We start from the raw sequence: 16,214 nt of genomic DNA on the forward strand, positions 1-16,214 counted from the left end.
AGACCATTAAATTCTCTGGCAACAGCTCTGGTGTACATTCTTGCATTCAGCATGCCAATTGCACAATCCCTCAACTTTGTGTTGTGACACAAAACTGCACATTTTGGAGTGGCCTTTATTTGTCCCCAGCGTAATGATCATGCTGTTTAATCAGCTTCTTGATATGCCACACCTGTCAGGTGGATGGATTATCTTGTGGACAAAATTGACAGAATGAAAGAGAAGCTTTTTGTGCGTATGGGACATTTCTGGGATCTTGAATTTCAGCTCGTTTCATGGGACCAACACTTTACATGTTGCGTTTTTATTTTTGTTCAGTGTAAATACAACCTCTGGATACAGTCTTCATCATCACCTGGACTGTTAAATAAATTCCACAATTTTATGCACCTGAACCTCTGACTATCTCTCAACAGTTGATGCTCCACATCAACTAAACAGGCACACAAACAGGCACACAAACAGTCACAGAAACGTTCTAACGTCATTTTATTTTGTTTATAAAGGAAGAGTGTTACTGTAAAAGATACTTATAAAATTGGAAAATAAAGAACAAACAAAACATATTTCTGAAGATGGCTTTGTGGTTAATACTGATTAAATCCTTGCTTTATTCTACAAAACTTTATTACAACATAAAGCTTTTCATAGGACTGTATCAGTAAAATGTAGGGCATCTATCACAGGGAAGAGTGGACAGTAATTCAACAATACTTTGAAACAAAATCTAATCAATATCATTGATACGTACAGTAAAGGCATTGTTACCCTTGTAAAAACAATTGCAGGCTACTCACTCTAACCTTTTTCACCCCAAAATAGTTAAGAGTGAATAAATAAACCACTGTGTGAAATGTACATTTTAGTTTGATAATGGAATTGGCTTTATAAACGTGCTGTGTTTGGAGTCGTTTTGTTTTCTAACATCTTACTGCACAAACGTGCCATTTTGATTCTTTATGATTTAAAAAATGAAATGTACTTCATGCATGTATCATAGGCAAGGGTGTTAGCACCATATTTCATATGAAGTCTGTTGATGATAAAAGTCCAAGAAGGCCTATCTATGGTTGTGAGAAAGTTGAGATGGAAATAATGCTGAGTTCAAGAGTTCAAGAGTTCAAGAGTTGATATGGGTTCCTAGGAGGACAGGGATTTTTCTGCTCCAATTCCAAACCAACCATTGCTCTTTTTCTAAATACTTTGTCAAGTTATCTTGTGGATCTGAAATATTTGGATTGGTATCAGCAATGTGGTAATAGCCACACCTAGCCCTCTGGTAGGCTTGGCAGAGCTCCAACAATATTGTGTACACCTATACAGTCATTTTTAGTTCAATGAAAGGGACTCAAAGGACCTAGAGGTTGTGACGTGGAACAGGTTTGGATATGGACCACAGAGTCTGTTGTGTGTCTTCCCTGACACTCAACCAAACATCCCAATAATGACTCACCCGTCCTGGAGTGTACTCGGTGAGATAAAAAGTTCAAAAACATTGCAGGTAGAAATATTATTAATAGAACTACATTCGTCCCCAAGTCCCAAGTCTACAGGCAATCCAATGTGGTCTCAGGGCAATTCATATTATTCTGTACGTACATCTGTGACAGTCTAAGATTCAATTTAGTATGATGCGTTACATTAGATTCTAAATGGAATAGCAGTCGTACAATATCATTCGAATTAGAGGACGTACAGTGCCATAGGTGTTACCCGGTCATACAAAACATACGAATTGGGTGATGTAACTTATCATACGTCTTGGAGGACGTATAGTATTCCAGGTCTTTATCTGAGGCCAGGTTTCTTGTTGCGCTGTAACAACAAAGGAGAACTACAGGGAGAATTTACATGGGCGGTTAGGGGAACTAACGGCAAAGGTTAGGAGAACTAAAACGACAAAGGTTAGGTGAATTTACATAGCAAAATCTGAACGTTCTGTAACATTCTCCCTCCTGAACAGACCCCAGGTAATCACTAGCTGATGGAATATGAATGGAATTGCAAACAGACCAGCTGTTGTTTAAAATATGATGGGTGGATTTATAAAGCTGATTTGCCAATAATAGTCAATAAACAATGATTGACACCGTTAGCATGCTGACGCCTGTTTAAAACCAACCAAGACCTGGAACATACAGTATCAATGCTCGTAGTTTGTCATGTGTTTATGATTAGGTTCATATTTGCAATTTCTTACTGTTTGTCTGAATGTTGTATCTTCCAGAGTTAATGTCATGACATTTGTTCAGTAAGCTATTTTGGTAACCTAGTGGCAGAACACTAAAACCAAGCCCTAGCCTGGTTCCTCTCTAGGTTTCTTCCTAGGGAGTTTTTCCTAGCCACCGTGCTTCTACACCTGCATTGCTTGCTGTTTGGGGTTTTAGGCTGGGTTTCTGTACAGCACTTCGAGATATTAGCTGATGTACGAAGGGCTATATAAAATAAATTTGATTTTTGATTTGACCTGGGCCTACAGTTGACGTCGCACATTGAATGCAATGGCATCCTAGATCGCTATAATTTGGAGCCCGGGACATATTTGGTGAAAAATTCTTAGGCATACCGGTTTCCAAACATCCTGCTACTTAAGGCATATTTATAATCCATTACTCCTTGTCCGTCCTTCTGGATTGTACAATGTGTGGACATCGTTATAAAAACCATCTGAACCAAATTTTTCTCAAGACGAGCTACCGTGTATCCTACCACTGTCTAACACAGTTGGAGTTAGGTGCCAGTTTGGAGAAAAGTTAGGTTCAGACAGTTTCTTTACAGATAGCGACACATTACACACTACATGACCAAGAGTATGTGGACATCTGCTCGTCGAACATCTCTGCTCCAGAGTCCAATGGCTGCGAGCTTTAACCACTCCAGCTGACGTTTGGCATTGCGCATGGTGATCTTTGGCTTGTGTGCTACTGCTCAGCCATGGAAACCCATTTCATTAAGCTCCCGACGAACAGTTATTGTGCTGATGTTGCTTCCAGAGGCAGTTTGGAACTCGGTAGTGAGTGTGGTAACCAAGGACTGACGTTTTTTACGCAGTACGCGCTTCAGCACTTGGCGGTCCCGTTTTGTGAGCTTGTGTGGCCTACCACTTTGTGGCTGATCCGTTTTTGGTCCTAGACGTTTCCACTTCACAATAACAGCACTAACAGTTGACCGGGGCAGCTCTAGCAGGGCAGAAATTTGCCGAACTGACTTGTTGGAAAGGTGGTATCCTGTGACGGTGCCACGTTGGAAGTCACTGAGCTCTTCAATAAGGCCATTATACTGCCAATGTTTGTCTATGGAGATTGCATGGCGGTGTGCCCGATTTTATACACTTGTCAACAATGGGTGTGGCTGAAATAGCCAAATGCACTAATTTGAAGGAGTGTCCATATACTTTTATATATATAGTGTACAATCAGGATGGATGGACAAGGAGTTACTGATAATAGATATGCGTCAGTGGCAGGATTTTCGGAAAGCTTAAGGACTTTTCACGGAAAATGTCCCGTGTTCCGCATTCTAGCACAACATTGCAATTCATGGCATCCTATGTAGGGCTGCAAGAGACACTAAAGCCCAGGCTATCCCAACTACAGATTCAGATCGATGTGCTTTGAGGAGGAGTAGGAATGTAATGCCAAACTGACCCTGTGTCTCAATACTCTTTCCTTGTCTCCTTTCAAGATCACCATATTGCCTTCACATGTTCAGCCATTTCAGATCTCTGGTCAATGAAGAAAGAAAACTCTTGAAGTGTAATGGGACATGGTATGGAATTTAAAAGTTCCACTTGATGTCCCAGTATTGAGGTGTTTTCTTTGTTTGTGATTCCTCTTCAGTCGGCTCCTGGTTTTCTGTTGTTGGTGATGTTACTCCTGCTACCTGTGCTGTGTTTCCTGCCCCTGAAAGGAAACCCCAACAAGTTGAAAATAAATACTTCTGACAAATCTGTTGGATAAAAAGGCAGTGTCATATGTACACCCCTTTCATACATTTATCTTGTCCCCCCCACATAATGTCCAGAGTGAGAACATTGTCTGATTTAGACACTAGTTTTCTGGGTTGGCTTTGCCTGCTGTTATGGCATTGCCTTGACTTGAAAGGCACATTTCAACAAGCGCACAGCACTGTCGACAGTTGACATTGTGCCTTCTACAGGCAATTCCCTGACGGTCGTGTAGATAGCATTCGCAGTAAACACTGCGGATGTTGGCTCAAGTGTAAACTACCTTTAAAAGTGAAGTGCAGTGCGCTTGTCGACAATGCGATTGGTAGAATCCCAGCCTTGAACACAAAGACAGATGTTTTCCTCCAGAGCTAAAGCAGAATCAGAAACTCCCCACTACAGAACAACAACTAACTTTCCGGTTAAAAAAAAAACCTGTCTCTGCTCTTAAGCATCTCCTTAGTCCTTTAAAAGAATCAGTGACACTGATGAACTAAATCACAATTCTTCAGTATTTCTTTAGTGGGGCAGATTCTTGCTGACAGTCTGTCATGGGAGATGAACTGTATCCCAATAACTGTTCTTGAGTCATATTTAGCAATATCAGAAGTGTAATGGAACATGGTCATGGGTGAGAGAGAGGTGGGCTGATCATAGAAGTGTAATGGAACATGGTCATGGGTTAGAGAGAGGTGGGCTGATCATAGAAGTGTAATGGAACATGGTCATGGGTTAGAGAGAGGTGGGCTGATCATAGAAGTGTAATGGAACATGGTCATGGGTTAGAGAGAGGTGGGCTGATCATAGAAGTGTAATGGAACATGGTCATGGGTTAGAGAGAGGTGGGCTGATCATAGAAGTGTAATGGAACATGGTCATGGGTTAGAGAGAGGTGGGCTGATCATAGACGTGTAATGGAACATGGTCATGGGTTAGAGAGAGGTGGGCTGATCATAGACGTGTAATGGAACATGGTCATGGGTTAGAGAGAGGTGGGCTGATCATAGAACTGTTCATACCAGGAATGCAGAGGATCTGGGGCTCCTCCCACTTGCCACCTGGCAGGCACTTGACCAGAGGGTTTTGTCTCTGCTGGAAGCCCTGGGCACAGTAGTAGCGCACAACGGCGTCTGTCTCGTACCTCTGGCGTATTCTGCCAAACGCAGATGCGTTCCGGACTTTGGGGGGAGGGCCACATGAAGCTGTGGGAGGAGTTACAAAGACTGTAGGTGATAATGTCTTCTAAATCAACAACATATGAATGAAAAGTTGAATGATTATTTGTCCTAATGTACACATTCAGTTACGTTTTGAGCATTACACTAGTTTGGGACTGTATTGAATGTATGCATTAAACATCTACTACTACATACCTCTAAGTTAACTACCTCTGTGACCTATTGCCTGTATACTGTAGCAATATATTCTATTGCACAGAGGTAGTTACAGGTATGTAGAGGCACTGGTAGATAGGTGCTTGCTTGTAGTAACATCATGTCCATTACTCACAGGTGTCTTTCTTGCAGGTGTAGGCCAGGTGGTAGTTGCAGGGCACATCACTCCAGCGCCCGGCATCATGCCACACCATCACCACACAGTCCTCTCCAGACAGGAAGTAACTGTCAGGCTGGCCCCTGTACCAGTTGTCATAGAGCTGTGAAAGCAAGGTAAGAGACACAGAGCTGTAGTTGTTTATAAGCCTGGGAGCTAATGTCTTGTGTTCCTGTGTCTTTGTAGCTGCATGTCATCCTGTGGACATGTTTTGACACAGTACTTTTTCTATGTCAACCCAATCTGTCTGGACTCACCAAAGGGTTACCATCGGACCAGCGGAAATCCCCCTCGATGGTCTTGTCGTTCAGTCCAGTCCACTGATACTCCTTATAGTTATCTGCGGATAGAATAAGCCAGTTTATTTGCTTTTCAAGCAGTAGGCCTATCACTTCTCAAAGACATTATACAGTAGGCCTTTGTCTTTGTGCTTCCACTGCGACTATCAACACCTCTGCCAGGGTTTGTGTTTCCAATTGACTTGGCATGAAGTTACTTGGAAGTAATGTGGCCACGTAATTTAGAACATGCTAAAGCTGCCCCCATCACTCCCATAGTTTGTTTGGTAATGAATGCTATTGTCAGCAGTTGGTGACAGTGGCTTAGTACACAGTCTGTCACTCTGGTTAAAAGTAAGTGTGCATCTAATTTATTTAGTCATTTTGCTGAACTACCTCTTTAATGAACCAGATTAGCATTTGCATGTAGCACTTCCGCACAGCAGGGTCATGGGCCTTCCTATGCTAGTAAATAGCACACACAAACCCTTGAGAGCTTGCTGCTGTATTTCCAATGTATTAATACGCTGTAAAAATGGTACGCTATGCTAACAGATGGAGTTGCCTGTCAATGAAAGAGAAAAGGTGGAGTATGAAGTTTGGTGGCTCGCTGTCACCGCTCCCACCGTACTGTTAATGAAGTCCTGCTCCTCAGGGGTCATGATTGACACCAGGTGGCCCCCCACCATGCGACAGTGCTGCTCCGCCACCTCCCAGCTCAGCCGCTGGTTGAAGTGCTTGTAGCAGTTCCCGTGGAACTTCTGCCAGCCCACCCCACACTGCTCCAGATCTAAAAGACAGAACAGGAGGGACGGAGAGATTTACTAGATGTCATTATTTTTATTTGAATGATTAAGAGGGAAAGGTAAGATCCGTCCTTGGCCGGGATTCAATCAAAGATGCATTATCGACAAGTTCAATACACTTGACTTTTGAAGGAAATTGTTTAAGCTTGAGCCAACATGCCCAGTGTTGACGTGAATATGATCGCCGCCAATGTCAGGAAAATGGCCTTTGATTGAATCCTGGCCTGACTCTGAAACTAGATGATTCTAACCCAGGAAGACAGTTTCCCTGATTCCCTGAGCAGATGGATCCATGAGGTTCATCCATCTAAAGAACACTTCTCATCTCACCTTCTTTCCATCTCTATTTTCTCATCCCTAAAACTATGTGACAGGAACACGGTGGCATAGCAAGCAGGTCTCAAAGAAAAGGCTTCGTCCGACTGAACTGAAGGGGACAATTGTTCCAAAAGAAAGGTTTTGTCCTTTCTTGAGTTGGGCTCAGGGATGGAACAGCCATTCCTGGATTGTCCTCTTCAAAACAAGGTGGGTCTTTGTGATTAATGGTCTCTTAAAGCCACAGTGTGTAATATTTATATTTTGATTGATTGAGTTAATAGTAAAACTAGTTATTAATAGACTTGTACTAGTCTACTACTAAACTAGACTAGTACAAATGTCTTACCTTCTAATAACAAGACAATGAAGGACCTGTTACTTTGTTTATGTTTTGGCCGTATATATCCCATTACTTCTTTATTACGAAAATAACTGGAATGTGGCTCCACTCATCGGAGCCTGACAATCTGCTCCAGCACATACAATCCCACAATTATTATTACTGAATGTGGTGGCGCATTACATTACATTTTAGTCATTTAGCAGACGCTCTTTATCCAGAGTGACTTACAGGAGCAATTAGAGTTAAGTGCTTTGCTCAAGGGCACATTGGCATATTTTTCAACTAGTTGAATCCCTGAGCTTAACCCGCTAGACTACCTGTCGCCCAGTATTCTGTCATCTGGTGCAGTATAACGCTATTTAATAGCACTCTTACAATTATAGAGGTACTGTAACAGCTGAATGAGGAGCTCACCCATCTGACAGAGGTCACCTCCATAGCTGGGCAAACAGAGGCATTTGGTGCTCCCGCCCATCTCAATGCAGGTGCCGCCGTTGGCACAGGGGTCCTCCAGACAGGCATCTGAAACACAGCAAGAGGCCAGTCCTGCCAGCTCTGATAATCATATGCAGCCTACTACTGTAGTAATAGTGGTAAATAATAAAGTTGTACTGTAGTAAAACAAATAATACAATGATATTACAGCCTAGTGTGTAGAAAGCAGTGCGGGCAGCTGCAGCAAAGAATATGAGTATGATCATAAAAGAGTTGAAGACAAAGAGATGATGTAAAGAAAAAGCAAGGTTGGTGAAGGTCTGTAAGGCTGCCCAATCAGGTGCCTCATCTCCTGCCCGAATGATGTTCACTAGCCTAGTGGTTAGAGCGTTGGGCCAGTAACCGAAAGGTTTCTGGATTGAATCCCCAAGCTGACAAGGTCAAACTCTGTAACTCTGCCACTGAACAAGGCAGTTAACCCACTGTTCCCCGGTAGGCCGTCATTGTAAATAAGAATTTCTTCTTTACTGACTTGCCTAGTTAAATAAAGGTTCAATAAAAAAATGTAAAAATGAAAACATAGTCCTTGTCATGTCTGCTGAAGATATCACCATTACTTTGACTGACTCCCTGACTATTCACCAGGGCAAGTACTTATTAACTCTCAGGATAATTACGCCCTCTCTGGCAAGGATGACTAAGGCATTTCTATCACGTTGACAATTACGATGATGATTTCAGTGTTGTGATGATGAAGGTGATGTGATAGAGTGCAAGGGAATTAGTATTACTGTCTTTATCTGCAACTGATTACCTACAATTAACCGCTCATGCTGTTTTCCATAGGTTATACTTTTGCAGGTATCTCTGTGTAGATGTTATATTTTGGTCTGAGAACATATTACCAAAGTACAGTGTTAAGACTGCTGACAATTGTAAAAATGAACTATGACACATTATGGATGCCTCATACCTTAGTGGTATTTCTGCAATCTACTGTAAATGTAACCTGGGCTGGAACCAGAAGTGAGCGACTGAGACTTAGACATTAGACGATTTGGTATGAAAATGTGTCCAATCCCCAAAATAACACCAAAAAGATACTGACTGAAAGTATCACATTGCCTCATGTGTCAGACTAGAGGACACACGAATCTGACATTATACAACAGGTGGTTCTAATCCGGAATGCTGATTGGTTAAAACCGCATTCCAGCTGGTGTCACTTTACCCCTACCTACATGTACAAATTACCTCGACTAACCTGTCCCCCACACATTGACTCGGTACCATTTCGCCCTTTATATAGCCTCGTTTTTGTTATTTAATTTTCTTGTGTTACTTTTGATTCAATTTTTTTTACTTTAGTTTATTTAGTAAATATTTTCTTAACTCTATTTCTTGAACTGCATTGTTGGTTAAGGGCTTGTAAGTAAGCATTTCACAGTAAGGTCTACACTTTTTGTATTTGGCGCATGTGACAAATACAATTTGATTTGATAGGGATGTGGTCTATTCCACAAGTTATCTCCCAGAAGTTACCTCCGAATTCTCCTTTCCTTTAGATGAGCATGCAATTAGCCAGTAGATGGCACCAAAGTTCACATATTGAGTTGATAACAACACTCACAAAGCCTGCATCTGGCATTAGCTCAGTGTCGAGAAAGTTTGATGTAGAAGTTGTCCTTAACTACAGATGTAGGAACAGATTACCCAACCCAGTATTTTAGCCATGAGATAAAAAAATATCAGATGCTGTGTCAGTGGTTAGGGAAGCTGCCAGAGCAGCTTACCGATCGATCACTGTACCTGTACACAGCCCATCTGTAAATAGCACACCCAACTACCTCATCCCCATATTGTTATTTTTTTGTTGTTGCTCTTTTGCACCCCATTATCTCTACTTGTACATCATTGTCTGCACATCTATCACTCCAGTGTTAATGCTAAATTGTAATTATTTCGCCACTATGGCCTATTTATTGCCTTACCTCCCTAACCTTACTACATTTGCACACAGTGTACATAGATTTTTTTATTGTGTTATTGACTGTACGTTTGTTTATCCCATGTGTAACTCTGTGTTGTTGTTTTTGTCGCACTGCTTTGCTTTATCTTGGCCAGGTCGCAGTTGTAAATGAGACCTAACCTAACCTGTCAGGAATGTAAAGCACCAGTGACAAAGTAAACCTAAAATTAAAGGCCATGTCCTCTAATTTAGATTTTCACCTTTAATGGTTACGGCTCTGTGAAAAGGCACATTTACTAAAATGAGACGGCAAATGTAGCATTTTATACAATTCTGTGCAAGTTATCCAACAGGCTGGTTTATGGTCTGTTAGTTTGATGGTTTTATGGATTGGGCCATCCTGTATGAGTTAATTCCTTAGAGGAGAAAGCACACATGTTTAAACAATAATCAATGCTGTTAGCTGTGCTTGTGAGATGCTGCTTCAGACTCTCCATCTACAATCACAGTACAATCACAATCTGCAAAGACCCATTTTAGATTAGATGACATGGCAATAATCATGCCACACTGACTATACTTTAACATTAAACAATAAACCAGCCTCAATACTTTCCATTTTGCATTTAGCAACTCTTACTCATTACAAATGTTTAAAAGATTTGGGAGAAACTATGATCAGACCGCCATCTAGGAGGTCATTGTCATTTTTCAAATGGTACGTCCTGTTACACTGGGAGATTGATGGCAGTACAGACATTTTTACCTCAAATAACATTACAAATATTTTGATAGATGTAATTTACATATCTACAAGACTTGAAAACCGGATATTCCCTTATTATGGTTATAAAAGTGACATTCTTTGCCATACATTCTCTACTATATACTAACTCAATAGCTGCTGAGTTAGTTTAAAAAGTTGCTGATTTTTTGTAATTGGGATACTGTCCCTCTATTAAATCAATAATATCTGTATTCGTTACCCCAAAAATGTCAGTGGTGTTGCATTTGGGAGTCAGTGCTGTTACATTCAGAGTTAGTGGAGTTACAATGCAAGGACAAATGTTTGTCCGGTTGAATAACACTGTTTTTTTCCACTTGGAAATGTGCTCAAACTAATATGGGCCCCCGGTAAGAGGAAATTGACTGTTTGAATGCAGAAACATTCAGGACGGTGAAGGTGCAAGTTGGACTTCACTCTTGCAGGAAGAGTAGAGGGAGACAATCAAGCATCGCAATTCTCTTTCACAGAAATGGTGTGTCCGGGCAATACAGTACTTCACAGAAGTCAATCTTTGAGTGAAAAAAACATCATGCACCGCAAGACTGGTTTGTTTGACAAATGTCAAAAGGGGGTTGTCCCATATATCTCTCAATGCTCAATTCTCGGGCATCACAAGAAGCAGGGTGCTCTTTAGGGGGGAGGGAGGGGGAGGAGGGGGAGTGGGCTGCTGAGACAAACAGTGAGACAGACGAAGAGGGGGGAGCCGTTGGGAGGGTGGCGGTTTACAGAAAATTGAGCAAGGCAGCTTGGGGTGGGAGAGGCCGGGGTTTAGTGCATCGCCGTGTCGAGCAGCAAGAGGAGGGCGGTTAGGCTGGTTAGGGTGGCTCGAGTGTTACCTGAAATCTTCCTGGAACTGCCCACAGCAGCTCTCTCATTGGGCAAGATGAGCAGGGTTGGCAGCTGGGTGAGGCCGAATTCCAGATCCATCCGGCCATGATCCACAGGGGGCATAAGAGCCGTCACCCTCTCTGGCTCTGGGGGACTTTGTGTAGTGGAGGTGATGGGGCTCCAGGTCTGTGTGGCCCACTCTGTGGATGTGTACATGGTGGATGTGGACATAGTGGCAGCGGTGGGATCTGTACTTGAGGTGGACAAGGAGTCTGACCCAAACAGTTCAGGTTCTGCTGAGGAGTCTGGAAGCTCTGTCTGGGAAGAGGAGGAAGCGGATTCCCCGCTGTATTCAAGGTCGTCCTGAGAGTCTTGGGGTGCAGAGGTGGTACGGTGCAGATCCCAACTGGTTGTTTGCGACTCAAAGGGGAAGACTGTAACTTTGTCTCCGAGGGACGGTTCATCAGTGCCTGGCTCATGTCCACTTCCGTCTTCTTCAGGGTCCGTGGTTGTGGGATCCACCTCTATTCTGGACATGGCCGTTGTTTGATAGCCCATTGTGGTAAACTCGACAGGCAGCTGGGAGGTGGTGGACAGGTCTGGAGACTCAGTCGTAGCTATGCCCTCTCCAGCCCCCAGGTGCTCCTCATCAGACTCCCCTGGTGCCAGCTCCACTGCTCCTGAAGGTTCCAATCTCTCTGGATTGACGATACCCTCGAAATCTAGACTGGTGCTGCCTTCCGGCCTAGCGAAGGAAGTTCCCTGGAAGGTTCCTGGTGGATGGCCTACTGTGGAGTACACAGCTACTGTGGAGTACACATCCAGTCCCAGCTCCTCAGAATGATCCAGTCCAGATGAGATGCTGCTTGAATGCAGAACTCCTGTCTGCTGCTCACTGGGGATGCCGGTGGCTCCAGGGGAGGCGGACATGTGAGTGGTGAAGTCAGAGGATTCAGAGGTGGGGGATCTGTCTGTGTGCATTCCCTGGTGGACACCTAGGTCTATCTCTGTAAAGAAGGTACAATATACATTATTATTGCATGATTATCAAGTCTTAAGTTTTACACAGCCCTACAATGACAAAGTACATACTTTTGAGAAAAGGAGTTAGGAGTAACATCGATAAGATCAAAAACATTATTATTTTTAACTTTATACACTATTTTCAAGTATGATCAAAATACACTTGCTTCTAAAATAACAAGCATGTTTTCATGCAATGGGCAGATGCAGTTGGTCTAGAACAGAGCAGCACGTATCATACTTAGATGTACACAGAGGGCGAATGTCAATGACATGCATGTCAATCTCTTCTGTCTCAAAGTTGAGGAGAGATTGACTGCATCGCTATTGTGTTGAAGGTACAGAACTGTCTGTTCAAGCAGTTGGCACATAGTTCGGACATTCATCGGTATCACACAAGACATGCAACCAGAGGTCTCTTCACAGTCCCCAGGTACAGAACTTAGGCTAGGAAACACACAGTATTAAATAGAGCCATGACTAAATGGAACTCTCAGCCACCCCAGGTAACTCAAGCTAGCAAATCAAACCAGATTCAAAAATTTGATAAAAGAACACCTTACGGGACGACGGGGACTGTGAAGAGACACACATACATTTTTATGCATTTTGTATTGTATTTTGCATTGTATTATGTAGTATGTGATACGTGGTTGGGATACGACTGTGATATGGTGGTTGTCTCGCCTGGCTATCTTATGAATGTACTAGCTGTGGGTCGCTCTGTATGGGAGCGTCTGCTGAATGGCTAAATTGTAATGTAAATGTTTTGAAATGTATATTATGTATTATGTATTTTATTTGCTGTGTTGATTCCTGTTTGGACCACAGCAAGAGTAGCCACTGCCTCGGAAACAACTAATTGGGGATCCTAATAAATACAAAATACAAAAAATATGAAATGTCATGTATCATAAAGCTATAACCCAAAGTACAAGAGGAATTGGCTGCCACATTAGCCATACCTTGGGACATATCTCCAGATCCATCCAGGGGCAACCACGCTGAGGTTGCCCTTCCGTGGGGGGAGAGTGTAGACCAGACTGGGTGGGGATCAAGCTCTCCCGGGGATTCGGTCGAGATGGATGTCTCCTCAGGTTCTCCCACGATCGCCTCTTTGTGCCTTCTCTCTGCGGTGTGGTCACGTGCCTCGGTAGCATTCTCTATGGGGTCAAAGGCCATGTTGGTAGTCTCTTGTGCATTCTCCCGATGACTCTGGTTACCTGCTGTTGTGCTGTAGTTGGCTTCCAGTTGATCCAACTCCAGGTTGGTCTCTGGCATTGGCTGGAAGTGCTTGGAAGAGCCTGACTGCTGGTAGTCAGGTTCCTCCGGGTTAATCTCTGGCATCGGCTGGTAATGTCTGTGTGGCTCGTAGGACGGTTCTGGGAATTCTGGGGTCGTTTCCAGTTCGAGCCGGTAGAAACTGGAGTTGCTTTCGTGGAGGGAGTCTGGCACGCTGGAGGTGCTGGGTAGTGAAGTAGGATGCTGGGAGTGATAATCGTCTTCGTGGAGGGAGTCTGGCACACTGGAGGTGCTGGGTAGTGAACTAGAATTCTGTGAGTGATAGTCTCCTTCATGAAGGGAGTCTGGCACACTGGAGGTGCTGGGTAGAGAACTAGAATTCTGTGAGTGATAGTCTCCTTCGTGGAGGGAGTCTGGCACACTGGAGGTGCTGGGAAGTGAAGTAGGATGCTGGGAGGGATAGTCTCCTTTGAGGAGGGAGTCTGGCTCACTGGAGGTGCTGGGTAGAGAACTAGAATTCTGGAAGTGATAGTCTCCTTCGTGAAGGGAGTCTGGCTCACTTGAGGTGCTGGGAAGTGAAGTAGAATGCTGGGAGTGATAGTCTCCTTCATGAAGGGAGTCTGGCTCACTTGAGGTGCTGGGAAGTGAAGTAGAATGCTGGGAGTGATAGTCTCCTTCGTGAAGGGAGTCTGGCTCACTTGACGTGCTGGGTAGTGAAGTAGAATGCTGGGAGAGATAGTCTCCTTTGAGGAGGGAGTCTGGCTCACTGGAGGTGCTGGCTAGTGAAGTAGGATGCTGGGAGGGATAGTCTCCTTTGAGAAGGGAGTCTGGCTCACTGGAGGTGTTGGGTAATGAAGTAGGATGCTGGGAGTGATAGTTTTCTTTGTGAAGGGAGTCTGGCTCACTGGAGGTGTTGGGTAATGAAGTAGGATGCTGGGAGTGATAGTTTTCTTTGAGAAGGGAGTCTGGCTCACTGGAGGTGCTGGGAAGTGAAGTCGGATGCTGGGAGTGGTAGTGTTCTTCTACAGGAAGTGAAGTCTCATCAAAAGGCTGGAGGAGGTCCTGGGTGGAAGCTGTACGGGTGAGTGGAATCTCTGTGCTTGACATGGAAGTAGGGGGAGATCCTTGCAGGTCCTCCCGAGCAGGAGCTGACTGGAAGACGGGGAGGGATTGCAGGACACTCTGGGCCTCTCGCTCCACTTGCTCTGGATCCAGGCTCAGATGGAGCTCCTCGGCAGGCTTCATAAGAACAACAATATCTTGTCCGATGTCCTCTGGCTCAGTAGCCATGTAGTCCATGGGGGCCTCAGTGTGAGAGTTCCCATTACCTGAAAAGAACAGGGAGTAGATAGGAGACTCAGTGAGATAGTTTTATGTCCATTCATTAAACGAACACATTCCCTGCATAACAACACAAAATAATCCATGGAAGCACGCAATCTAACAAATATCTTGCAATAAAAAAAACTATATTATCTATGCTACAACTATTTAGTCCAGTACAAAAACAGACCTCTGAAATAAGTACTGTACTATCTCTTTTAACTACTAATTAGGCCAGTACAAAACAGACCTCTAAAATTAGTGGGGAATATGGAATTATTTGAAGATGGTCATACCATGGATCATATGGATATCTGATTAGAATTTTAGGACCCATTTAGGTATCTTTAAAAAAAAAATGTTTTACATTATTTGATTAAATATTGAATTAGGACTCTACGACTATAGCCCATAGAAACGCATTGAATAACACATTCAAACATGGCAAAAAATAGTAAAACAATTAACTCCATAAGAAATAAGGTTTTGAAGTGTATGTCCTATATTTAGGAGATATAAGAAAGCTCAGGATAATTTTTTAAAATTTCTTTCCACATATTTAAACCCTTATTTTTGTAGGCACAAAACAACCTTCACACTTATGGGTTCACGTATGGGTTACCTTCAGACGAGACCCGTGTCCTCGTAAAGCAAAACAGAAAACGTGTTCGTGAGGGTCTCCCTTTTCCATAGAGTGGTCATAACAGTTTTTTAGGCCAAACCGTTCAGATGCTACATCCGTTTTGACCGATTTTCGGGATGTCTCATGGTCTGACAAACACCACTGTAGCTTGGCCACCTTCCACCACAGATACGGAAGGCCGACATAGACAGTTGTTAGGGACTGAGACGCAGCCCATGCAAAAAAACGGATATCTCTAGCTTAAACTGACGGATTTTGATGGGGATTTTATTATTATGTTACTTAGGTTTAATGCACGGGTGCGTCAATATACTCTTAAGGATCTTTTAACTAGTAATTAGTCCAGCACAAAACAGACCTCTGAAATAAGTACTTTACTATCTCTTTTAAAATCTCTTAAGGATCGAACACTTTCTTTCTATGTTTTTTCAATGCCTAAAATGACATACCCAAATCTAACTATGCATATTCTTGATACCATTTGAAAGGAACCACTTTGAAGTTTGTGGAAATGTGAATTTAATGTAGGATAATATAACACATTAGATCTGGTAAAGATAATACAAAGAATGAACTTTTTTTTTTTTTTTTACTGTCATCTTTGAAATGCAAGAGAAAGGCCATAATGTATCATTCTAGCCCAGGCACAATTTAGATTTTGGCCACTAGATGGCAGCAGTATATGTGCAAAGCTTTAGACTGATCCAATGAACCATTGCATA

At 43.0% G+C, this 16,214-nt stretch overlaps 1 protein-coding gene across 1 annotated transcript in view; it reads right to left on the reverse strand.

Moving 5' to 3' along the window:
- Positions 1-472: 472 nt before the first annotated feature.
- Positions 473-16,214, reverse strand: part of LOC139558611 (brevican core protein-like) — a 32,984-nt gene continuing 17,242 nt past the window's right edge. The window contains exons 7-14 of the mRNA XM_071373840.1: positions 13,250-14,854; positions 11,270-12,268; positions 7,657-7,764; positions 6,407-6,565; positions 5,755-5,837; positions 5,456-5,600; positions 4,966-5,148; positions 473-3,902 (exon numbers count right to left, since the gene is read on the reverse strand). Of these exons, the coding sequence (XP_071229941.1) occupies positions 3,778-3,902; positions 4,966-5,148; positions 5,456-5,600; positions 5,755-5,837; positions 6,407-6,565; positions 7,657-7,764; positions 11,270-12,268; positions 13,250-14,854 (3,407 nt within the window). The 3' untranslated portion in view covers positions 473-3,777. The remainder of the gene's footprint in view (positions 3,903-4,965; positions 5,149-5,455; positions 5,601-5,754; positions 5,838-6,406; positions 6,566-7,656; positions 7,765-11,269; positions 12,269-13,249; positions 14,855-16,214) is intronic.

This window comes from Salvelinus alpinus, chromosome 29, assembly GCF_045679555.1.
Source record: "Salvelinus alpinus chromosome 29, SLU_Salpinus.1, whole genome shotgun sequence".
Lineage (NCBI taxonomy): Eukaryota > Metazoa > Chordata > Actinopteri > Salmoniformes > Salmonidae > Salvelinus > Salvelinus alpinus.